This window comes from Pongo pygmaeus, chromosome 18 (assembly GCF_028885625.2).
Source record: "Pongo pygmaeus isolate AG05252 chromosome 18, NHGRI_mPonPyg2-v2.0_pri, whole genome shotgun sequence".
Classification (NCBI taxonomy): Eukaryota; Metazoa; Chordata; class Mammalia; order Primates; family Hominidae; genus Pongo; species Pongo pygmaeus.
The window spans coordinates 59,084,346-59,110,411 of NC_072391.2; the positions used below are offsets into that span (position 1 = coordinate 59,084,346).

At 36.0% G+C, this 26,066-nt stretch overlaps 1 protein-coding gene across 2 annotated transcripts in view; it reads right to left on the reverse strand.

Moving 5' to 3' along the window:
- CDH8 (cadherin 8) overlaps positions 1 to 26,066 on the reverse strand; it is a 383,067-nt gene that overhangs the window by 227,624 nt on the left and 129,377 nt on the right. For both annotated transcript variants that reach the window (XM_054454633.2, XM_063655190.1), the window contains one exon: positions 23,343 to 23,637. In XM_054454633.2, the coding sequence (XP_054310608.2) occupies positions 23,343 to 23,637 (295 nt within the window). The remainder of the gene's footprint in view (positions 1 to 23,342; positions 23,638 to 26,066) is intronic.

The window sequence follows — 26,066 nt, forward strand, 5'->3', positions numbered from 1 at the left end:
GGCAAAACTGACATTTATTGAAATATCACATGCCAAGCACAGCATTTTATCCTTTCACATAATTTTTCTTTTAAAATCTCATTTTAAAGAAAAAGAAATTCAGATTAGAGAGGTAAATTCCTTCTCATGGTTACCTAGTAGTTAGGCAAAGATCCACAACTGTAACCCCTTCTGGCTTCAAAGCCAGAGATTTTAACTTTGAACGCTTCAAGGAAGCATCAAATCAGACACTGGGGACCACATTTCTATATTCTCTAAGCTGTCCTAAGCCTAATCTTGGATCCCATGTATCTAAGCATTTCCCCCTTTAAATTGGCTTCTTTAGTAATAGAAGCTCTGTAGAACTTAAAGCACTATCGAGTTATCTGATAATTCAGGCAAAATCTTAGAATTAATCAAGAATATATTTTCTGTTCAAAGCAAATGCCGTGTCTAATATGGCAGAATGTCTCTTCAAACCCCAACATAGCTCTTGTCTCTAAGGCTGTAGAAGAAAACTGCCTTTCTAACCATTGCCAAAAGCACAGCAGTAACTAACTTAATCATGATATCTTGAAATAGCTTCTAATCAAATGTGTTTCATTCAATGGATATAATGTAAAAGCTCCCATCCAATATTTAAAACAATCATTCACCTTTCCATGCATTTGCCTGCTTGCTCATTTGAATATGTTGCCAATTGTTTATGTGTACTGAATTGCTTAGATCTAGGAATAGAGAGATGATGTTGAAATGCTTTCCATTTTTCAGATATCCCTCTTTTAGCTATGAAGCGGAGCCCCCGCAGTTGTGTTGACACATCTCTGTTCTACTCACATGGCTTGACTTTTGAGCAGGAGACAGTTTGTGCCTACTTCTCAACAGTTCCAAAAATTTTGAGAAATGTCTGCAGGTGCCACAAAAAAGAATGAGATCTTGTCCTTTGTAGAAACATGGATGGAACTGGAGGCCATTATCCTTGGCAAACAAATGCAAGAACAGTAAACCAAATACCGCATATTCTCACTTATAAGTGGGAGCTGGATGATGAGAGCACATGAACACATAGAGGGGACCAACACACACTGGAGCCTATTGGAGGGTGAAGGGTGGGAAGAAGGACAGGCTTGGGAATAAGAAGTCATGGATACTAGGCTTAATACCTGGGTGATGAAATAATCTGTACAACAAACCCCCATGCCACACTTTTACCTGTGTAACAAACCTGCACATCTTGCACATGTACCCCTGAACTAAAAATAAAATAAGCTGAAAAAAAGAAATAGTTGCAGGTGCTCTGAGTCATAAGAAAACATGAAACTTTAATTGATATTCTGCCATGTAAATCTTAAGCAAGCACTGTCCCAGGAGATACCTCCAGACATCCCTGGGGAATTCAGATCATCATAATCTCTGTTATGATGGTCCTTCACATTCTGGGTAAGCCTCAAGGTTGCAAGTTATCCTCCCTGCCAGGCTTTGTGCTCCTTGGAGGCAGGTATGGCTAAGAAAGAACATTTAGAGTGTGTATCCTTGACTGGTATATACCAAAACATAAACGTGCATTTTATATAGCATGTTGCCCACCAAAACAAGAGAAACATACCAGCAGGGCACTCTAGGTATGCAAGCAATCAATATTAATCAGCTTTAAATTTGTAGTGAGATTTTTATCCATTTCACTCCCCTTTTAACTTTTCTGATTAGACTGAAGATAATATATCAATTTTATTATAGTACTGTATGTGTTTAACACCTTTCTGATACATGCTAATATCCCTTTACACAGCAAACAAGAAGCAGGCTTGGGGATACGACTGAAGCAGGTAACATTGTCTATATAAAAGTTAATGATACTTATATATGAACGTATATTTTACATTTTATTTCATTTTTTAATCTGGCCTTTGTTTCTACTTACAGCAAGTGATACTAATAGTGAGATAAAGTTTCTTTTTTAAATCAAAATTCATATGAATAAAAACAAGTATAGCAGTTTTTCTTTTAATATGACATGTCCCATGTAGGTTAATGGCATACTTGATACCAGACCAAAATACTAGAGGTGAATCTCAAAGAACTAAGAGGTGGATTCAATGCTCTGACTAAGGAAAGTAGCAGGGATTTATAACAAGACCTCGAGGGAGTGAACTCTTAAGCACAAAGTCTTTCTACCTGCAAAGACAGTTTTATCTATGAGACTTCACTATCTGTTATTGCAGGTATTCAATAAATATTTATTAAATGTATTTGATGAGAACAATTAGAGAAAATATAGAAATGAGAGTTGAAAAAACATGAAACAAGATAAGAAGCAGAACAGAAAACAGTAGAAGGGTTTTTTCTTAATAAATGTAGTTTTAAAAAGTGAATTTCTGTTAGAAAAAAAAGAAAAGTGTGATTAAAACGGGTTAGACACCTCTAAAATATCCCACTGGTGTGGGTTTTCTGTTGGTTTAACTAAGAGATGATGTTGGTGATATGCTTGAAAAATAGCCTTAATTTGAAAGTTCCCACTTAGCTGCCTTGAGCTAGGCACAACTGACCTTTGAGCAACACAGATTTGACTTATATGCAGGGTCCACTTACATGTGGATTCTGTTCAGCCTCTGCCATCCCTGAGACAGCAAGACCAACTCCTTCTCTTCCTCCTCCTTCTCAACCTACTCAACGTGAAGATAATGAGAATGAAGAACTTTATAATGGTCAACTTCCACATGATGAATAGTAAGTATATTTTATCATTCTTATGATTTTTTTTTTTTTTGAGACGGAGTCTCGCTCTATTGCCCAGGCTGGAGTGCAGTGGCGTGATCTCGGCTCATTGCAACCTCTGCCTCCTGGGTTCAAGTGATTCTCCTGCCTCAGCCTCCCAAGTAGCTGGGACTACAGCTCTGTGCCACCACACCCGGCTAATTTTTGTATTTTTAGTAGAGACAGGGTTTCACCATGTTGGCCTGGCTGGTCTTGAACTCCTGACCTCAGGTGATCCACCCGCCTCAGCATCCTAAAGTGCTGGGATTACAGGCGTAAGCCACTGCACTTGGTCCCTTATGATTTTCTTGACAACATTGCCTTCTATTTAGCTTACTTTATTGTAAGAATGTAGTACATAATACACACAACATAAAAAATATGTGTCAATTAACTCCTTATGCTATTGATAAGACTTCTGGTCAACAGTAGGCTATTGGTAGTTAAGTTTTTAGGAAGTCAAAAATTATACATGGAATTCAACTCTGCAAGGGGTTATAACCCTAACCCCTGCATTGTTCAAGGGCCAACTGTATGTAAGGAAAGGCCACCCAAAATAACACATATATTTTTAAAGTCACCTTCCAGAACCAGAAGGAAAAAAAAAAGGAGGGATGGTAGAGAGGATCAACAAGATAAATGAATATAAGAATGAATATATTCATTGATTCATTTAAATGTCCTATAATTTTGGTAGACCTAATTTTAAGCCTGTCTGGGGTGTTAAGATAAATAAATCATACATTGTATATGAGTCAATCAACGAATACAAAGCAGACAAAACATATCTATGCTGTTAGAAGTTAGGATATCCGTTAATCATGTGACTGGAGGGGGACACAGAATGAGTTTTGTGGGGATGGTGCTATTCTGAATTTTTATTTGGGTGCTGTGTATACAAACATGTTCAGCTTATGCTGTTATGGATATATGCATTTTACTGTATGGCTATTAAACTTGAATGCAGAATTTAAAAATATGTATGGGGAACAAGAGGAAAATGTAGAAAAACCTGAACACAAGAATTGCTATCTATGTTCATGAGAAATCTAGGTTACTAATGCTCTTAGTGCTAGATTCACATCACATGGTCTCACTTGCTTCACTGACAGCCTCCCCAAAAAAGGCCTTCACAAGGCACTTAGTGTTTATCAGCACCGTGAGACGCTGTAAGAGCAGCTCTTAAGATGGATACTGGTATTTCTCCTTTCATTTAATTTTGACATTGTAACGTGTTACATACACATAAATGTGTGGGAATTGTTTGATATTATTTCATTATCTCCTAATGGTAACAGCAGCTCTAATAATTACACAGGAATAGCAATCCAAAAAAAAAAAAAGGAATCCTAGGGTGATTGTCATTATTCAGATTATTCTGTCAAGGTGAGAAAAAGGACAACAAAGACATGCTCGGGAAAGGATTTTGCCGTTTGTTTTCAGTCTCGATCATCTAGTTTTCTTTAACAGTAATTTCAAAAAGAACAAAGCATGGAAGACCGTAGGTTATCTTACATCCATTAATATGATCTGTGAATATAAATGGATGGAAGAGTGACATTGCCGTCAGCACGGAGTCTTTTTTCCTACTGAACTGAGAATATTCCTTCTCTCGTTCTATCTCCCAGTTCAAGGAGATGCATGATCCTTTCATAAGCCCAGTAGAAGGGGATATCCCACCCTCTACCCTGGTTCTAACTTTCCCAAGTATTTAACGTTTCAGCTCATTGCTCTTATCTGTGCAGCAGTCGATGGCAGATGAAGAAAAAACTTTCGAGTTTGTTCACATTATAGTTTGAAGATATCTACTACCTAGTTCTGACATTCACACCATGCCTTACCCTAAGGAGCCAAGATCTTTCACAAGGCAGACACAAGAGTGATAGTCTATTTTTAAGGCCCATATAATAAAAAAAAACTGCACATAATCTGTGTGGATATGAATATTTGTTATCTTTACACACTGTTTACATAGCCAGGAAGAAAGATGCTTTTATATCCTCTTACAGACCAAAGTTCTTTTGAATCCCCATGGTCACTGTCATCACTCCACCCAAGGCATCCAGCATATACTTTATATTTCTCAGGAAATGTTTGTTTTTAAGAAACATAATACATTTCTCCATTTTTTTGAGTTGCGTTCTATAGATAGATGGAAGTGTCATCGAAGCCAGAGATGGGGAGTGCCTAAAGATCAGTATGTTTGTAGAACCAGAGACTAAGAAAACCAACAAGAAGTTTCACAGTCTCTCACTTTTTCTTGTCTTGGTTGCCTGTTCCATCTCCACCCACCTCTGCAGGTCCTGGCTTTACCCTTTTACTTTAATAAAGGATCATGTTTGCCTAGTGGTTCCCAAGTTCACATACGTTTATGTTGAGCTACTTGGAAAGGTACTATTTCAACATCCTCCTAGTTTTCCTGGCAAATACCTGTGGTTGAGACTAATTCAACTAGATTTGGTGGAATGTCTGCCTGTGTCCCAGAACAGAAGCAACCTATATAAGCTAACTGCTGGTATTCCACACTGACAATAGGGTGATGCATAGTAACTAGAGAATACACACAGCATGAGTTAGATAGCCACTCAGTGGATATTGGACATTCACTGCAGACTTGGAACAAGTTAGGGGGTTGATGACTACAAGACATTCATTCCTGTGTTCATTCCCTTTTTCACACAAACTTTCAAACAATAGGAATAAGTAGGTAACGTTGGTAATGATAACTTAGTAAACAGACTGTCCATGAACACGTTTTAAAGGATAGGAGTAGGAGGACCAATTTTGAGCAGAAGAAAGGAAAGAAAATCTTCTTTGCTAAGCGCGGTGGCTCACACCTGTAATCCCAACACTTTGGGAGGCCGAGGATCATGAGGTCAGGAGATCAAGACCATCCTGGCTAACATGGTGAAACCCCGTCTCTACTAAAAATACAAAAAATTAGCTGGGCGTGGTGGCAGCCGCCTGTAGTCCCAGCTACTCGGGAGGCTGAGACAGGAGAATGGCATGAACCAGGGAGGCAGAGCTTGCAGTGAACCTTGATGGTGCCACTGCACTCCAGCCTGGGCGACAAAGCAAGACTCTGTCTCAAAAAAAAAAAAAAAAAATTCTTCTTGTGTAGCATTTCCCAAAGTCTCTTCGGTCTGGCAGCATTTTAAGATGGTTCTTATATATAATATGATCATTGGAGCTGACTCGAGTACTTCTGTTCATCTATAAATTGACTGATTGCTTTCTATTCTAGGTTTTCTGCCGTTATTTTATGTGATAACAAAGGAACGATATCTTTACAATGTCTTACGAATTGTTGATAGGACTCCTATAGTCAACGTTTTGGTTAAATTAATTAAAATGTGTTTCTTCAATATGTTAAATTATCTGAGAAATACAATAATCATGTACATTGTAAAGCACTGCCTAATACACAATATAAATCTTTCTTATAATCTATTAGCTAATCATTTTCAGAAACTTGTTTAACCTCTATGTATCTATTTCCTCATCTGCAAATTGAGAAAAATAATAGTATTAACATCATTCAATAAAAATCAAGTGATTTTAAATTAGTACTTAAAAGTGTGCTGAGAAAAGAATAAGTTCTGAATTAATGTTAGCTATCACTATAGTAAAAAGAATTTTTAACATATTTGGAAAAAGTAAAAGAGGTTCTCACATGATAAAGAAATGGGTTTTGTTCTTGGAATGCAGCGCTTGTGCAAAATAAGAAAATCAATCAATATATTCCATCATGTCAACAAGGTAAAGAAGAAAACTTTATGATCATATAAGCTGATATGCAAAAAGCATTTAACAAACTCTAACACTCATTCATGATAAGGCTCTCAGCAGATCAGAAACAGAGGAGAACTTCCTCATCTTGATAAAGAAGGACCAACTATAAAAAAAAACTATGGCTCTCAAAAATGGGCAAAAGACTTGAACAGACATTTCTCAAAAGAAGGCATACAAATGGCCAAGAGGCATATTAAAAAATGTTTATTCACCAGATACAGTGACAAAAGCAAGATTCACTTTTTAAAAATTGAAAAGTTAGGCTTTATCAAAATTAAAAACTTCTGCTCTGTGAAAGACAGTGTTAAGAAAATCAAAAGAGAAGCCATAAACCAGGAGAAAATATTTGCAAACAAATATTTGGTAAAGAATTTGAATCTGAAATATACAAAGAAATCTTAAAAGTCAAAGAACTTAAAACAGAAGTACCATTCAACCCAGCAATCCCATTAACGGTTATATACCCAAAGGAAAATAAATCATTCCACAAAAAAGACACATGCACTTGTTATGTTCATTGCAGCACTATTCACAATGGCAAAGACATGGAATCAGTCTAAGTACCCATCAATGGCAGACTAGATAAAGAAAATGTGGTACATATACATAATAGAATACTATGCGGCCATACAAAAGAACAAAGTCATGTTGTCTTTTGTAGTAAAATGGATGTAGCTGGAGGCCATCATCCTAAGCATGTTAACACAGAAACAAAAATAACAAACACCACAGGTTCTGACTTACAAGTGGGAGCAAAATACTGGGTACATATGGTCCCAAATATGGGAACAGTAGACATTAGGGACTCTGAAAAAGGGGAGGGAGAGACTGGGAGAAGGACTGAAAAACTACTTACTAGGTACTATGTTCATTACCTGGGTGATGAGATCAATCAGACCCCAAACCTCAGCATCATGCAATATACCTATATAACAAATATGTATACCTACCCCTGAATCTAAAATAAAAGCTGACATTTTATTTTTAAAATATCTTACAACTCGAAAACAAACAGACCTCCCAACTTAAAAATGGACAACAGGTCTGAACATAACTCAACAAAGATGATATGCAAATGACAAATATGTACAAAACAATTATCAACACCAATAGTTATTAGGACACTGAAAATTAAAACAAAAATGAGCTACCACGGCACAGCTATTATTAAAATGGCTAAAATCCAATCACTTGACAATACAAATTGCAGGTGAATATTTAAAGCAATAGGAACTATTCATATCATTTCCAATGACAGGTACCAGGGATCTTTGGAGAAATGGTTAATTCTAAAATTGGGGCAATAAATATAATGATGAACCTGGAGTATCTTGTAGTTCCTGCAGCATCTCAAAGTGCAAGAAAGTAAGGAAGTGCTAAAAAATATATTTTAAAAAAGTGTTGGGGGTGTGCCTAAGAGACATAGGGGCTAACTGAGAATTTCAATGGCCCTATTTACTTAGGGGGTAAAAATGAGCAAGGAAATAAAGTTATATTGAATTATAACCCTAAGTATTAAAATTAAAAAAAAAAACAACTTGAGTCCATTATAATGAATGAAAGAAAGAAAGAAAGGGAGAGGGGTGGGGGAGGAAGGTCAGGGAGGGAGGGAGGTGTGGAGGGAGGGAGAGAGGAGGAAAAGGAAGGAAGGAAGAAAGGAAGGAAGGAAGGGGAAGGAAGGAAAGAAAGAAGGAAAGGGAAGGAAGGGAGGTAAGGAAGGAAATCTGCCATGTGAAAGAAATTAACATGAATTATATAGATAATTATGGGGGGTGAGGAGCATAACTTCCTATTCTTTGGGTATGTGCTGCACGTAGTGACTTTCTTCTAAAGGGTACAGGATGAAAAAGAGGGGAGGAGTAACTTTACAGGGAGAAACCTGACAAACAATATCTCAGCCACTTAATCAAGGTCAACATCAACCATGATAAATCCTATTGATGGTACGTACCCTTGTGATATGATGAAAATGGCACATTTACCTCTGTGGTCTTCCTCCCCAAACACGTGACCCCAGTCGAATTATGAGAAAAATATCAGACAAGTCTCAATTGAGGGACATTCTACAAAAATACATGACCCATGTTCATCTGTGAAGGTCATCAAAAACAAGGAAAGTCTGAAAACTTCATAGAGAAGAGGAACAGAAAAAAAGACACTAAATAGAAACAAAGAAACTCTGAATAAACTGTAGAGTTTAGTTAAAACGTTGTGGCAACATTGGTTCATTCATTGCGGCATGTATATCATACTAATGAAATACGTTAACAAGAATAGAAAGTTGGTGTGAGGTATATAGAAACTATCTTTACAATTTTACTTTTCTATAAATCTAAAACTATACTAAAATTTAAAAGTTGATTTAAAAAACAAAAGAGGTTCCAGGCACTGAAGCACAAAATTTCCTAATTAAAAAAAAAAAAAAATCATAGCTGGAAAGAGATTTTTGCTTTTTATCTTATCTATAGATAAGACCCTAAGCCCAGCTTGATACATGGACACAGTAGTTATAGAAAGGAGAGCACTAGTACCTGATTTAATATGCATCTGATTGGTTTTGGATCTTAATTATAGTAATTCTTAATTCAGTAAACTTGACCACACAAAGGGCATTCATTTGCTAGGGTTGCTGATATGGTTTGGCTCTGAATCCCCACCCAAATCTCATCAGGAGTTGTAATCTTCATGCATCCAGGGAGGGACCTGGTGGGAGGTGATTGGATCATGGAGACGGTTTTCCCCATGCTGTTCTCATGATAATGAGAGTTCTTCACAAGAGCTGATGGTTTGAAAAGTGGAAGTTCCCTCTTTGCAGCACTTCATTCTCTCTCACCTGCTGCCATGTAAGATGTGCCTTGCTTCCCCTTTGCCTTCCGCCATAATTGTAAGTTTCTTGAGGCCTCCCCGCCATGCTGAACTGTGGGTCAATTAAAACTCTTTTTTAAATAAATTACCCAGTCTTAGGTGGTATTCTTTATAGCAGTGTGAAAACAGACTAATACAGCTACCGTAACAAAATTCCCACAGACTGGGTGGCTTAAACAGCAGAAATTTATTTTCTCACAGTTCTGAAAGCTGGAAGTCCAACGTCAAGATGCTGGCAGACTTAGCTTCTTCTGAGCCTTCTCTCTCTGGCTTGCAGATGGCTTCCCTCTTGCTGCCTTCTCATGTGCTTGTCCGTCTGTGCACTTGTGCCCCTGATGTCTCTTTGTCTGTCCAGATTTCCTCTTCTTGAAAGGACACCATTTAGACAGCATTAAGTCCCACAAGGTAAACTCATTTAACCTTCGTTACCTCCTTCAAAGCCCCATCTCCAAATGCAATCACAGTCTGAGATACTAAGAGTTATGGATTCAACATATGAATTTGTGGGGAACACAATTCTGACCCCAACACAAACCCACTGTGTTTACATTTTTTACTGTAAAAAATGTGTTAATAATACTTGACTGATAATTATAATCTTTATATAATATATAATGTACAACAGTCATGCTTGACATATATAATGCCCCCTTCTAAAAATCTACACAGTGTTTTACATGTACCTAGCCTAGAGCAGAAACTAAATAAACTGTATCTGTTGTGGCTTCATTCTCTATCAATTAAGCTAAACTGAAATTCTGTTTCTAGAACTCCCTTCTCTATATTGCCCTAGTTAGTTCCGGCATGAGATGTTGAAAGCAGAAGTGAAGAAGGAAGACAGGAAGTGAGGGCAAGACATCAGGCACTGGGCTCTTGTGTGATTCAGCAGATCTGCAAGCTCACCATGTTGGCATGCAGCAACATCCAGGCTCACAGCTCCTCCGGCTTCTTAGGATTTGCACCTTCAGGTTCGCCGAGTCCTAGGCCAGGTATATGTGACTGTGTGTGACAAAGGGCACTAGTTCTCCTGCAGACTACCCAATGAATGGGAATTTGAAGTATGAGAGACAGATATAGATAGGCTCCACTTTGTCCCCATGGGTTCTAGTTGGTCCTCTGGGATTCCAGTGTATTCCTAGTCTTTCCCACTTCATGTCCAGCTTTTTCCCATCAACCAGAAGCAGAAGCAACAGCTTCGCACAGATGTCTCTCTCTGCTTCATGACGTATAAGGTCTAATCCCTATAATAACTCTTTTATTATGTATGTAAGACTGTTACTGGTTCTGCCTTTCTGATGGGGAGCCCCTATTCTCATCTGTGATAAGACCATGAGTAAACTACTTTATGATCATATGACTTACTTTTCTCATTTGTAAAATAAGAATAATAAAATTCACCTCCTAAGGTTGTTGGTAGATTGAATGTGTATGTAGAATGCTTAGGATAGTATTTTGCATATTAATTAAATATTAATCCCTGTGTAATAATAATTAATTAGTCATTATGTTAATCTTAAGCTGATAGCATCACTTTGGATTTCAGAAGGAATAATGTATAGACATTTCAAGACTTGCTTCAAAAAGTGTTAACTTTACTTTGTGAACATCCCCCCACTACTGCTCCATCCCCAATGTATTTCCTGAACTCAAACCACTCTTGTTACTTGCCGAGATTCATAACTGATAGACAATGATGAGACCTGTAAAGTCTGACATGGTTATAAAGAGAAGACTCCTTGAGTCATGCTCCCTGACAAAAGAAAAATTAATGAACTCATCTGCAACAGTAGCACAAATATGATTAGAATTACTATAAACTCTTTGAGCACAGACACAAGGGATGAAAACTGATTCCCTTAGGATGGGGATGTATATGAGATTATGTGTTCCATGTGATCTCAGGTGATACATAGCTATATATTTTCACCTGCAGCCTCATGTTATAACTATCTTTTGTCTTTCTGTCATGATGTCTAATAACATAACAAATGCATATATACACATATATATACATGTGAAATTACTGGTGGGGAGAATAGAAAAAATGCCATTAAATTCATAAACCTATGATTGTTAATTAATCAAAGAATAAGTGCATTTGGGTCTAAAAATCAAATGGCAAACTTCAAAGTCCAGTGAATACAGAAAGTATAATTATTAAGCCCATGATACATGAATGTCAAAGTTAAAGAAATAATAACACATGGATACAAGGAGACTCGAGGAAATCCCCACTGCCCATGAGACGCAAGGTTCTGAGGAAGCGAGGCATACACCAAAAATATATTGACAAAGGTGTCCCATGTTCATTTTCAGGCAAGTCTTCAGAATTTGACAAATATGTGTTTCAGAGCTGCGCTGACATGCAGTTAATTCATTTCTCTGACCAGCAAATGCAGCTCTGTGAGGTTTACTCCCCAGCCCCTTTTAATATATGCTTTCCTAGAATGGTTATGTAATAACAATTTATACTGTGGGTGTTCATTCTAATTTACAGAACTCTAGACACATATGTGGCTTGAATAAATATGAAGATTTGCCTTTTTATCTTCTGGAATCAACAAATATGTTGAAGCCTGAAATATTAATTCCCATCTGAGGGCAAAAAGAGGCAAGAAAGAAAACAGGATCATGGGGTTGTCTGGGTAGACTCCTACCTGGTTTCCTCAATCCTCCACCTATAATACAAATTTTTCTTGAGTGTTTTGATTTTTCTTATGATAAGTGCAGATTGACTGATTTGAAAACACTTTTCAATATTTCAAGTACGAGAACATTACTTGAATAGAAAGTGGTTGATGTCTTATTTTCTTCAGAAGGGCTCAGGGACGGCTATGTTGAAATGCTGGCCGTAGAATATGTCTCTGAGAACAGAAGAGTAGGGTGCAGTTTTTAGAGAGGAAAACCAAAGTATTTAGAAATAGCAAGAGCCAAGATGTGAGTGAGTAGAAAATGTATTTCTAAAGAACATAAAGGGATGTTAGGATAATCAAATCGAGTTTAAGATAATTCCAATTAGCAAGCACAGAGATATAACAGGAAAAAATTAAAAGGGAAATAAAACTTCAGCATTAGCTACTACTGTGAATAGGCCTGGGAGCTATTGGTTAATGGGTATATAGATAAATTGGCTTAAAGACACTTTTTAAAGACACAGATAAAGATACATCATCAGTGTTGCCTCTTCACTTAGACATTGTTAGTGCTGATCCAATTCTTTAATTTTAATAACCTGAAACACCAATTCAAATTATCAGATGCCTATGACTAAGAGATATAGGTTTCTAAATCAAATTGAGGCAACAAATCACAGTCCACCAGGAATGACACATTGTTTACCTATGGCAGTGGGGTAAAAGGAAGAGATTGTTAGATTTTTTTCAGTAGGTTCAAATTTCAGGCATTTTTGTAATTCATTCAAATATACTTTATGTAATATTCTATTATAGATAACAAAAAATGATACCAATATTATCCCTTGTGAAATCAAGTGATGTTTTTCATCACATTTTCTTACGATTTATGTCATTCTGAGGAATTTTTATTGGATAGTGATTGAGAATTCATCTTCTAGAAATAATTCAAAGATTTTCTGCTTCCTACTTGAAATTCCTAAGTCCATAGACCAATTGCAAAAGAGTGCACTGGAAACACCCAGCTTATGTTGATAATGGGACCCCAGATGGGGTGAATCTGAGACAGCTGACACAGCCCTATAGTGAATAGTTCTACAATTTTAGCTGTTTTCAAAACGACTGAAAGCAATGTTTCTATAAGACTAAACTTTCCTACGCTATTTTACATTTGTTAGCATAGCTTTATATATATATTTTATACATATAATATGTAAGGTTGAGGTTTGGACCAAATGTTTTTAAATTAAAGAGATCAGGGATGTGGAATTATCAACCTAAGGTCCCAAAAACAGTTGGCAGCCCATACAGGGCAATAAAATTGGTTAATTGTATTTTTCTGTTATAAGTTAATTCCTTAATAAAATGTAATATTATAATTTAGGGAGTACAAATGAGCAAATGTTAAAACAAAATCCGATGAAGGAGCTCTCCCATCACAAAGTTACTCAAATAAACCTTGTTCATATCGTCATCATTGTTTGCAAAGCTTGTTCTCAGCCATAATGTAGAAATAACTCAATGCCTCTTGGAAGGCTAATGCATTTTAGGCACCCCTAACAATTAACTGTAACCAATTTCCCCATTTAGATAATCTGGTAATTTCTAAACCATAGACCATTTAGGGAGACCTTTGAATAGCACAAAAATTCACATATTAGAAGCCATTGCTTCACTTTCATTATAAAGTTAAAAAAAAAAAAGATTAACTGATTACATCAACTGCCTACATATCTCTAACAGAAGTTTAGCTTCTTTAAGCAGAAGAGAAACTACAGACTCCTCATCCCATTGTAGAGTTTTGGAACCACAGCTGCCTTAGTCATTCATATCAGGTAGAACAGCTAGATTTCTTTTGAAAGTGTTTATTTCAATCCTCATGATTTCCCACCCATGTTTTCCTAAAGAATTTCAATTTTGTTCATCACTCTGAATGAAACAAGAAAAAATATAATCAAATCCATCAAGATATGCTTTTCCCGTTTCCCACTTTGCATCTCTCCTTTAAAAATAGAGTTGTGCTGCCAAATTCTTTTAAAATCTAGCCGAGAGGGAGAAAGAAAGACACAACCTATAAATTATAAAAAAGAAATGTGTTAGGTTGAAGACAGTTTGTCAGTATGTACATCCTTTGATCTTTTAAGCCTATGTGACACAAATTGTTCCTTTAATAATAAAAAATATGAAAATGAGCCTCTTTAATTATTAGTTCAGAAATATTCTTTATTTTGGAGGATAAAATATGTACTGGGCAATGACAAGAATAACAAGCTAATCCATGTAAGCTGTAGTCATCATAATTTACAATTCACTTTTTAGAAAGTGCAAATTTTACTATTTAGCTGCATGCTAAATTAACATGTGGCCTTTCATAAAACCAAAAATGTATTCTCATTAGATATGTGTCTCTAGAGCTTTTGTGGAGTAAAATTCTGTAATGCCTGCGGGATCCTTTTGAAAAAATAGTTACTGGGGTCATATAAATGAATATGAATTTCCAAAAGAGCATACAATATGTTTAAATCTCCAAAGAGTATATTAGATGAATTTATCAAATTATGATATAGAGTTATACTTTAGAGACTGAAATAGGAAAAGCAGTTTCACTTTCTTTAATTTGGTGTTTATCAAATACATTTATACTTTTGTTTGCACTAAACCGGTTTTGAATACAGATCAGAAAATGTTGCCACCGATCTATTATGATATAAGAAACAGTTGAAATATACAGACAAATAAAAACACAGAGTATTATGGAGTTTCCTATCTCCATTCTTAACTTCTGCCTTCTGCCTGAACACCTTCTGCTATAAGGTGTGGCTGGGCAAGTTGGGATGCCACATAAGGACAGGAGGTAGAGGAATAGTGAGACAGTAGTTAAATACTAGTGTGGGGAGTAAGGCGATGGATGAGGTAGCAAATGGAAATAAGTTACTGCAAGGATAAGCGGTGAGCTAATTTATAACTATATTAAAAATAAAGAGATATATTCCTCACTGTTAAAGAAAGGGGAAAAAACCAAAATGAAGCCTGAGGTGTCATTTTAGAATGCAGTTATAGAGCTGAACTTGTAGTTTTCAATAGAGAGATACATAGCGTGTTAGTTTCCTTGGGCTGCCATGACAAATTACCAAAAATGGAGCTGCTTACAACAACAGGAGTTTGTTCTCTCAGAAGTCTAGAGTCCAAAATCAAGATGTTGTCAGATCCAACACCAGTTCCCTCCGAAGGATCCTTCTAGGCCCTTTCCAGCTCCTGATTCTTCTTGGCTGTGGCAGCAAAACTCCAATCTTTGCCTCTGTCCTCAAACAACCTTCTTTCCCGTGTGAGTCTGTATCTTTCCACAGCCTTTTTAGATGGACACCGATCATTGGACTTAGGGCCCAGTCAACTCCAGTATGACCTCAATTTAACTAATGACATCTGCTAAAATGCTGTTTCTAAATAAGGTCATACTCTAAGTTTCTGAATGGACATCAAGTTTTGGGGAACACTATCCAACCCAGTACAGGTAGATGTGTGTGTGTGTGTGTGTGTACATTCTCCCAAACATTCCTTAGTTCTGCCCTGTCCACTGAGAAGGCTTGGGAACAGTGACATCCTAATAACAATGAACACAACTAATGCCCAGACTTTCATATGTAAATACAATTCTCCTTTAAATAGAACCAGATTTTTTTTTCTGTGTAAATAGCTAATTCTAGGGCTGGGCTAGAAAAAGTACAAAATGAGCCTCAAACAGTGTGTTGGGCCAAAAGGTGAGAATGTACCCAAAGAATGATGGAGGCATGTCAGTAGGACACAAAACTCAGCTCCAAGGACACATCGTGACCAAGTGTCAGATAATCTGAGCATCAGGATAAATAACTCAACCTGTTATAATTCATTAAATAAAACAGAAATCGAAAAGCCAAAGCTAATGTAAATAAATACACAAGCAAATTAACGTGAAGAGAAAATCTTCCTTACAGAAGAATGCTAACCAATTACTGTAGATAGAATGATGGAATTAAAAAATCACCACTCGGCAGCTCTTATAGTAATCATTAATTCAGCCAAGAAACTTCAATGGATGTTAAAATTTTGGGTTAATAGTTTCATGAGGAATAAGATACTTACATAGTCTCTAAGTATCTGTTCATAAAGTGTTAAGTGCAAAGAGAAAAAAAAACTATGATGGAGATGCAGTGCAAACACTTCCTTCATGAAGTGATCAAAATTATTGTCACCAATTATGGAATAAATCAAAATCATGTACCACCTGATACAAATTAGTAAGGCATTATCTGTGATAGTCTTGTCAAAAATGCATATTTCCGTATCTAATCCTAAGGAAACATCAGACAAATCTTAAGAAATTCTATAAAATAATTGTTCCACGGTCAGGTATGAAAGTCATAAGTGAAGAAGACTGCAGAGCCCTTCCAGATTGAAGAAGTCTTATGTTAGTGTGGTTCTAGATATGATACTTTTACTAAAACCCACGATATTGGGACAGCTGGGGATTATCTGATGAGGTCTGTGTATTTGATATCAACGGTGTGTCAAGATTAATTTCCTAATTTTGATGATTGTATTTTGTTGGCTTAGAAGAACATTCATACAGGAAGACTTACTTAGGTGATGGGTCAAAATGTCAACAATTTACTCTCAAACGGTTCAGAAACAATACATTTGTACAACATTTGCAACTTTTCTCTAACATTAAATTTATTCTAAATCAAAGATAACAAAATAGCACAAAAGAAATAGTATGTGTTTTCTATGGCGTTCCTCCAAAAGAGGAAAACATAGCCATATTTTACACAAGGAGAAAGACTGAAATTATTTAATAATTTTCACATTAAATTAAGAAGTCGTTGTTCAAGGAGACTTGCTCATCATATACTGACTTCTATAACCTCCTCAGTGAAACTGCTTTGGAAAAGACTGAGACTTGCCTTTTTCAACTATATATTTACCTAGTAATTTTTGACCTTCTTCTGATATTTCAATTAATATTTTTTGGTGGAGCATGCATTCCTCTTTTGCATTTGCTACCAAGAAACCCAGAGTCCATTCAAGTTACTCTTGTTAGTCTTTATCTTTAATATATTTAGCAGTAATTATCACATAGCTCTTCATTAATTTTATTGTTATTTGAATTTCTATGTGATGTATAGTTCTGACATTTTTAAAGTGCTCATATTCCTACATTGAAAATTATATAATACCTCTCTTAAACTTCCTATCCAATTCTCCTCTCAGTACTTCAATTTAATTTGCAAAGTAGGCTGACCTCAAGAGTTCTTCCACCTTGGAAAAACATTAACTATTATAAATATGCTGCAGAATCTTAATGCTCTTATAAACAGAATTACCTAGAGATATAATCAAAGATCAGTAGAGCATACTAGTTAAGCCCATGGGAGGTAGAACCAGATGTCTGGTTTTAAATTTCAGCTCAGCCACTTAATATCTGACTTTATATTATGTAGTATTTTCCCATTAAAAATAATGAAGAATAGAAAAACTAATATAGGTACTAACATAATAGTACTGTTGTGTATATTAGAAGCATTTAACACAGCTTCTGGCATATAGTAAATTCTCAGTACATATTGGTCATCATTACAGGAGCCCTGAATCTCAGAGAAAACTAAGAATACCCCAAGTGTCATGTTTTATATATCTGTGCACACAACAATGCAATAATTTCTACCAACTTAAACACTACTCTCTTTCTCATCCCTTTATTTCAGTCTTCACTAATATGCTTTTGAGTAAAATAGGATTCATTCCAACATATGCATTTTGGAATATGAAGTTAGGTCTTGTCAAGCAATTTTTCATTAACCAATGTATTCATATTATACAGGCAATTTATTGAATCATACTGGTAGAAGTAAGTCACAAAGGAATGGTTGTAAAGAAACTAAAGGCCAAGTAGGTAGCACGTTAAATATAATTATTGAATTCCTCCAAACATACTTTTGGGCAGGGATTATTGTATACACTATAGAGATGGAGAAAGTCAAGCTTAGATGGGTTATGCCACTTACGCAAGAAGTCAGATTTGGAGCCAAATAACCTGCAAATCTAAGTCAAAGTCAAAAAAAAAGTTCATTTTACTCAAACCCAGGTTTAAGGAACAATCAGGATTAAAATACACTTGACTCCAGTACACAAAAACAATCAAAATATAGATTTAAAATGTCTAGAACTTACTAAAGGTAGGGACATTTGCATTGAAAAACCAACTTCAGCAACGCTAGTTTGGGATCCACAGTTAAAATCAGACAAGCTCACAAGCCTCTATTTATGCAGTATTGCTACAAAAGCGAATTCTCATCAAGTCATGAAATTCACAGTAGGATAAAAAAGAACTGTGTCTCCAGCTTCCAAATAAGATATTTCTAAAATAATTTGGCTGCCATTTGGGCAAATATATATGTGTGTTTTGTCTTGACAGCCTGTCAACTGGAAGACAGTTCTCGAACATCACATTCATTTCAATTTAATATTGGTAAATTTCTCAATTAGAATTGTATTCTTCACTTTCTGCACAATGAAATCCCTCAGCATTTGCTGGCATTCCTCAAGGCATACAGGTGCACGTGCTGGCATTTCTGCCACAGCAAAGGAAGAAAAATGAAAGAAGGAAGGAGGGGAGGGAAGAGACAGGCTAAGGAAGAACAGTGGTAAGGGGAAGAAAAAAGAGATGGTAGCTGACCTTCTTCCAGATATTCACCTTCATGAGAAATGAAGGGAATAATTCACACTTCGCAATGAAATAATGCAGCCGCCTCTGCTTCCTTTAACCAGAGAGGCTGTAGTCACACAGACACCAGACATCCAATGCATAAAATCGATATATAAGGAAAGGTCCAAAAGTAAGGTGGGAAACAGATTAATAAAAATAATTTTAAAGCCATAAACAACAACCAATTGTGGAACACTTATTTACTTTTTGGCATACCTTTACACTGTACTTTGTCATGCAAGTCCCACACAATGAAAGCAACATAAAAATTATTATCCTTGCTTTGTAGCTAAGGAAAATGGCAATAATTTAACCTCCCCAAACTTCATAGTCAACCTGATAAAAAGGGATAGAACCAGGATTCAAACTCCCACCAGAAACTTCAATACATCCTCTGTGGTTTTTGGAAGACATGTCGCAGGCTAAAGATATATAATACATATATATCTTTATTATATATATAATATAATATATAAATATATATAACATACATAACTATGAATTCTATATACAACATATATATGTTAGAGTGGATTATTTAAATGTCTACTCTATTAGCAAAAACATTTTAGATGGATAAATATATACATGTGTATGTATGTATTTACAAGTGCATATAGGCACTTCATTACGTAGCTAATAATTTTTTTTTTGAGACAGAGTCTCGCACTGTCGCCCAGGCTGGAGTGCAGTGGCACGATCTCCGCTCACTGCAATCTCCACCTCCCAGGTTCAAGTGAACCCCCTGCCTCAGCCTCCCGAGTAGCTGGGATTACAGGCATATGCCACCACACCCAGCTAATTTTTGTATTTTTAGTAGGGACAGGATTTCACCATGTTGGCTGCTAGTAATATATTTTAAGTCCTTTTCTTATCTGAAAATGGACTTGATGTTTGCAGATATTTCTGCAGTTTTTTTCTCAACATATTTATCAGACACATGACTTATATACACAGAAATGAGAGACTCTGACACACTTACAATCAATAGATATATAGGCTTGCCACGAAGATGTAGAAATCATAGTGAGGCAAAAATAACAGCTTCTCTGTTCAATGTTTATTAACAATTAAGATAAAGTGTGCTGTATGTTTTGTGGGCAGCAATCATTCATCAAAACTATCTTACTCTAATCTAGATGAAAGGATGAATTAGAAAGTTCCCTGGCCTAAATGAAATGATCAAACAATACGAAAAAAAGTGAAATATATATATACAGTGTTTCTCAGTTCCTGTTTGTAAGTCAGAAGCCAAACGAAGTGAAAAGATGGAGGTGTTTTTGCTTGTTTGTGTGTTTTTTATGTGTGTGTGTGGGTGGTGATGGTAGAAAGATAACTTTCTGAGAGAAAAACACAGAAGTTTTCCTAGGAAAAGTGTCATTCCAGCCAGCCATAAAGAAACAATTTTGGGCCAGGTGCGGTGGTTCGCAACTGTAATCCCAACACTTTGGGAGGCTGAACGGGGCAGATCACGAGGTCAGGAGTTCAAAAGCAGCCTGACCGACATGGTAAAACCATGTCTCTACTTAAAATACAAAAATTAGCCGGGCATGGTGGCATGTGCCTGTAATCCCAGCTACTTAGGAGGCTGAGGCAAGAGAATGGCGTGAACCAGGGAGGTGGAGTTTGCAGTGAGCAGAGATCGTGCCATTGCACTCCAGCCTGGGAAACAAAATAAGACTCTGTCTCAAAAAAAAAAAAAAAAAGAAAGTAATTTTGATAAGAAGGAAAAAAAAATAGAGCTCCTTTCACAAGAGGTAGATAAAGTGGAGTCTTGGCAGAAGAAATATATGGATAACAAATGAAGATCTGAAATCACTTGTGATTTGCTGCCGAATGGGTGTATCTACCAAAGTCATATTGTAGGTAGGTAGGAAAAGAATCAAATGAAGCCAGACCATGAAAAGTCCCCCTGGGTAAGTAGCTGAACACCTATAAAATGTAAGGGTTATTTTTTCCTCTGGGATAAACACATATATCAGCTAAGAAATAACATGGTTAGAATCAAGCACACTATTTGGAAAATTACTGAGATCATCAATAATCCAGTGAGGGTCATTAAGATATGATTTTGGAGAGTGGTTAAAAGAAAGAAATGAGATGATGTATTAAGATTACACAGCAGTCAGTAGTGACTGGAATTAGGGATTAAATGAGCAGACTACTGGTGAGGCTTAATGAGTAAAAAAAGATTCAACAATATCACTTGCATGTTGTACACGGGATTTTAGAGTGCATCAGAGTCATCGATAAAGTCATAGAAGTCAGAAAACAGAAAAAAAATATTCATGAAAGTAATTAGTGTGATTTTTTTTTCTACCCAAAAGTGACTACTATGCCATATTGGGATATTCTGTCCAGTCATTTTTTCTATGTATTTTTTAAAATTACACTTTAAGTTCTGGGATACATGTGCAGAATGTGCAGGTTTGTCACATAGGTATGCACGTGCCATGGTGATTTGCTGCACCCATCAACCAATCATCTACATTAGGTATTTATCCTAACGCTATCCCTCCTCTGGCTCCCCACACCCTGACAGGCCCCGGTGTGTGATGTTTCCTTCCCTGTGTCCATGTGTTCTCATTGTTCAACTCCCACTTATGAGTGAGAACATACGGTGTTTGGTTTTCTGTTCCTGTGTTAATTCGCTGAGAATGATGGTTTCCAGCTTCATCCGTGTACATAGTTTGATTTTTAATGTGCAATTTGAGCTGTCTTTGAACTATCCAGATGATAATGTTCATAAAGTAATTGACAATGTGGATTAACAGCTTAAGCATACCAGTGGGGCAAGGCATACGATTCTACAGCCAGCCGCATTAAACAAATGGCTGAAGATACACGGGTGACCATGAAAGACAATGGAGGGAAAGAGAGAAAAGGAGATGGCAAGGGGATAAAAAGAAGAAATAACAGAAGGAGGAGAAGATGAAGGAGGAGAACTAATGGAGAAGGTGAGAAAGAGGAAGAGGGATAAGAAAAGGTAGTATGGGGAAGAAAAAAGAACTCTGAGGAACAAAATAACCTTAAAGCGTACGCGACAAAATATGAGAAAGTCATTCAAACATAAAACAGATCAAGTCAAGGAGAACAACTAGGATATTCTCTTTCTCAGAAATGCATGAGAATAACTTACTTGCAAATTAAGTCATTTATTCTACAAAAGGTTTTTCTTTATTTGAAATTTAAATTCCAACTAATTTCCATCAGGAACGTTATAAAGACACATACACACACACACACACACACACACACACACACACACGAGTATCTCACTGGATTGCTAAATTAAAATACCAGGACCACATTTGGAAGGTAAGGGCATTCTGTACTATACCTGATAATGGCCACCCAATTTAGCTCAAAAACCATAATCCATACTTGGCCTTTATTTGTGTCTAAAGTGAAGATGTTACTGAAGACACTATATGTCTGTATACTTCCTCTGGTGTTCATATCTTTATTTATTTGCAATTTTCTTAAGCAATTTAATTTTATAAAACTTGTGAACAGGGTTCTTGATCAGATTTCTTTTTTTATTTTTTCTCACAGTTCCTTTAATGTTAAATTTGGGGGCTTTAAATAATGAATATACATGTCTGTATTTACCAAATTCTGGCTTCCAATTTATCTCTACCTGTGTTTATTTGTCTCACCTTGTTCACCTGCTTCAAACCTATGTGACTTTACTACATAGCATGCATCCTTATAGGCTGTCTTAAATGCAACTTGAAACAAACTTGGATATGTATTACACATTTTAAAAAATGGCTTTTGTAGTCTTATACTTTGAACTTTAGATTCTGCCTACTACTTTTATCATACAAGGAAGAGCTCTAAAATCCTTCCTTTTATTATAGAATGTCTGGGTTGAGGGGTTTCTTATCATCATGGCAGGGGTTTATGGATAGATAAGCAGATCCAAAGAGGGAGAAACAAGAATAAAATCATGTTTGAAATACAGATTGCTCTGTAATATGTAATGGATTCTTCAATGACTCAGAAAAATTGAGAGTGGGTCAACGGTACCAGCAGTCACTCCTAAAAAATGTTGTTAAGATGGACACAAATACAGAGGTCCTTGGTAATGGCGATTGCCTAATCCACCCTAGACATGAACCACCAGAGCAACCTAATATCTGGCTGACTACAGACCTAGACGACTTTCTGTTTCTCTGTGTGCTGCATCTGCATGTGAATATACACAAACAAATAATTAAACATCAAGCAAATATCAACAGGATTAGCTTGGCATGTTAGAACAAATCTTGATAAATCTGCCTCACTAACAATACTCCAACTACAAGTCTACGAGAGGAATACAAATTCAGCCTATTGAAGTACTATCGTGTGAGGAAAGATATTTTAATAAAATTGCTCTTCCATCAGTTCCTGTTACTAAGGGAATAAAGCTACTGAGCTGTGGAACTTAGGCCAAAAAGGGGGATTTGGAAATGCAAATTAGAGATAAGGCGTTAATAAATGTCTTTTATTCAGCAATACACGATCCTTGATGCCAGGAGCTATTCTAAAGATGACTTTTAATAGTTCTGTGAAATTGGAAGCATACATACCCAAAATGGACATTTCTGGCACAGTAGCATGATAGGGTCCATTAAGAAACTCTGGTGCGTTGTCATTGATGTCTTGAACTTTAATAATAAATTCAGAAGGAGGCTCCAGAGGTTTGCTTGTCTCCCAGTCCACTGCTTGAGCTGTTAGGGTATACTCAGCCTTTTCCTCCCGGTCAAGTCTTTTTATAGCATGGATATCTCCAGTTACATCATTTATTTGAAATATGGTCCCAGCTCCATCACCTGATAGGATATACTTGATTTTTTTGCTCCCAGGATCCAGGTCTGTGTGTAGCTGAAATGAAAAATGGCATTAGTTAGTGATGGAGCAATCTGAAAAGTTATTTTTTTAACTACCTCCTTTTTGAATATTAAGTTGGTTCTTTTTTACATAACATCATCAATTTCTGCTAATAGTAGCTGTACAAAGTGTATGCACCTGTGCGGATATCAATTAAGAATAAAATATAATGAAATTCATCTAAATAAGTTAGAACAGTCCTTAAAAAGTACTCTGGCCTGTTTAGTATAAAACAACATGCTTTTAGAATGATAAAAAGGTCAAGGAGAAAAATACAAAAATATATGTGTTATTTTCAATTTATTACATTTGTTTAAATTATTATGATTAGTCACCTTTTATGGGTCACTATCTGTATGCCCAGGACTAGGTGAATCACTTCTCTAATAATCATATCCTTTTTATTTAAAAAACTGGGTTAAGAATATTTCATATGAAACATGAGAAAACTGATGCTGAACAAGGCACATATTTACCTCTCCAAGATTTATATTTGACCGACTCAAGTATGGTAGATCCAGAATTCAACTCAGATCTGCCTGTGATGTTTATACAAACAAAAGTAATTCTAATATATTGACTGATATTAGGATATTATGTTTTTGAAAGTCTTTTTTCCTTTAGTTCTGACAATTCTTCTAGTCCAGGAAAATCATTCCCATTTTATAGAGAAGAACACTGAGGCCAGAATATAGGAGTACATTTTCCAGAAATGGAACCCCTTCAGAAAATGACAACTTTTCACCATGAACCCAAATCCATTTTTGGTCATAGCAATGAATATTTACTGAATTTGTATGTCAGCAAATAGTTTGCCTAAAACATTTTGGTAGGTACCAGGGAAAACAGAATCCCTGGTTTTAAGGTTCTGACAATTTTCTCTCAAGCTGGAGACAGGAGTATTCTAATATTATACACGGTGTTTCTCCTGTTTTAAAAAACTAAAACAAAATAAAACAGTAATATATGTATTTGGGGGTTTCAATTTTTAAAAGAAAAGCCCATTGCGATGTACTACTTCAATGTACATATTTTCAGTTTAACTCAGTTACTTAACTGCCAATATAGTTCCAGTTGAGATTTCAAATATTTGTTCCAAAAAAAAAAAAAAAACTGTCTTGTGGAAAGAAACTCCTAGAAATTCAAAAGACGCTGTGTTCTCTTGGGATCCCTTTTATTCAGAACAGCCTCTTTCACTTTCTTCAACAATTTAAATTGTATTAAGCCCTTCAATAAGTGAAAAGAAAGGCTTATAAAAAAAGACATAAAATAGCAACAAAGATTCCAAATGCATCTAGATCTCCTACTTTACTTTTGAATATTTTTTAAAGTTATAGCGTAAGATTACATCAAATATTTATTGATTCTCAAAATGTATCCCTTTCATTTATTGTATAAAATGTATTAACATGAACAAATATTGAAATGCCACTTTATCTTAATGAATGTGGGATTATAATTCATTAATGTGATATTAATCCTAATTTATGATCATTTTAATTTATGTGCATGTTAACATTTCCATTAGCATTTTTATTAAAAAAATTTGAATAATATATAATTCATGGAAGTTTCCATTCACATACAAGAAGTTCTTGAGACACAGAAGGAATCAGTATGTATCATTTTTGTCCACAAAATTTTGTTAATTAACAAATAAGCTATTGCATTTGGTGTCATTATTATTTATGTTAAAACTTATTTGTGCCATATTTTCTTCTAATTATCAATAGCCTCTGATTATTAAATGGTATTACAATTGTATGTTTTAATGCTCCCTTGTGTTAAAATTAACTAAGGGAAGTACCTAATGATAAAAAAGAAGCATAGGTTTTTGTTTGTTTGTTTGTTTTGTTTTGTTTTGTTTTTTTGAGATGGAGTCTCGCTCTGTCGCCCAGGCTGGAGTGCAGTGACGCGATCTCGGCTCATTGCAAGCTCCGCCTCCCGGGTTCACACCATTCTCCTGCCTCAGCCTCCCGAGTAGCTGGGACTACAGGCACCAGCCACCACGACCGGCTAATTTTTTGTATTTTTAGTAGAGATGGGGTTTCACTGTGGTCTCGATCTCCTGACCTTGTGATCCACCCACCTTGGCCTCCGAAAGTGCTGGGATTACAGGTGTCAGCCACCGCGCCTGGCGAAGCATAGGTTTTTGAAAGAACAAAACACAAAGCTAAGATTCTGGTTTCTCTAACTATATGAACTGAAGAAATTCACTCATTTATTTGTGTTTCAGTTTCTTTGCCTAGAAGACGGGGATAAAGCATCTATCTGCAGAACTGATTTTAGAAACTGAGACAATCCAGCTATCTGAAAATTATTAAAACAGAGAAGAGGCACTATTAAGTGTCCATTTTTACTTCATATCACATTCAGTCATATGCAACTATTTGAAAACATTGTGATAATCCCAGTTCCAATGT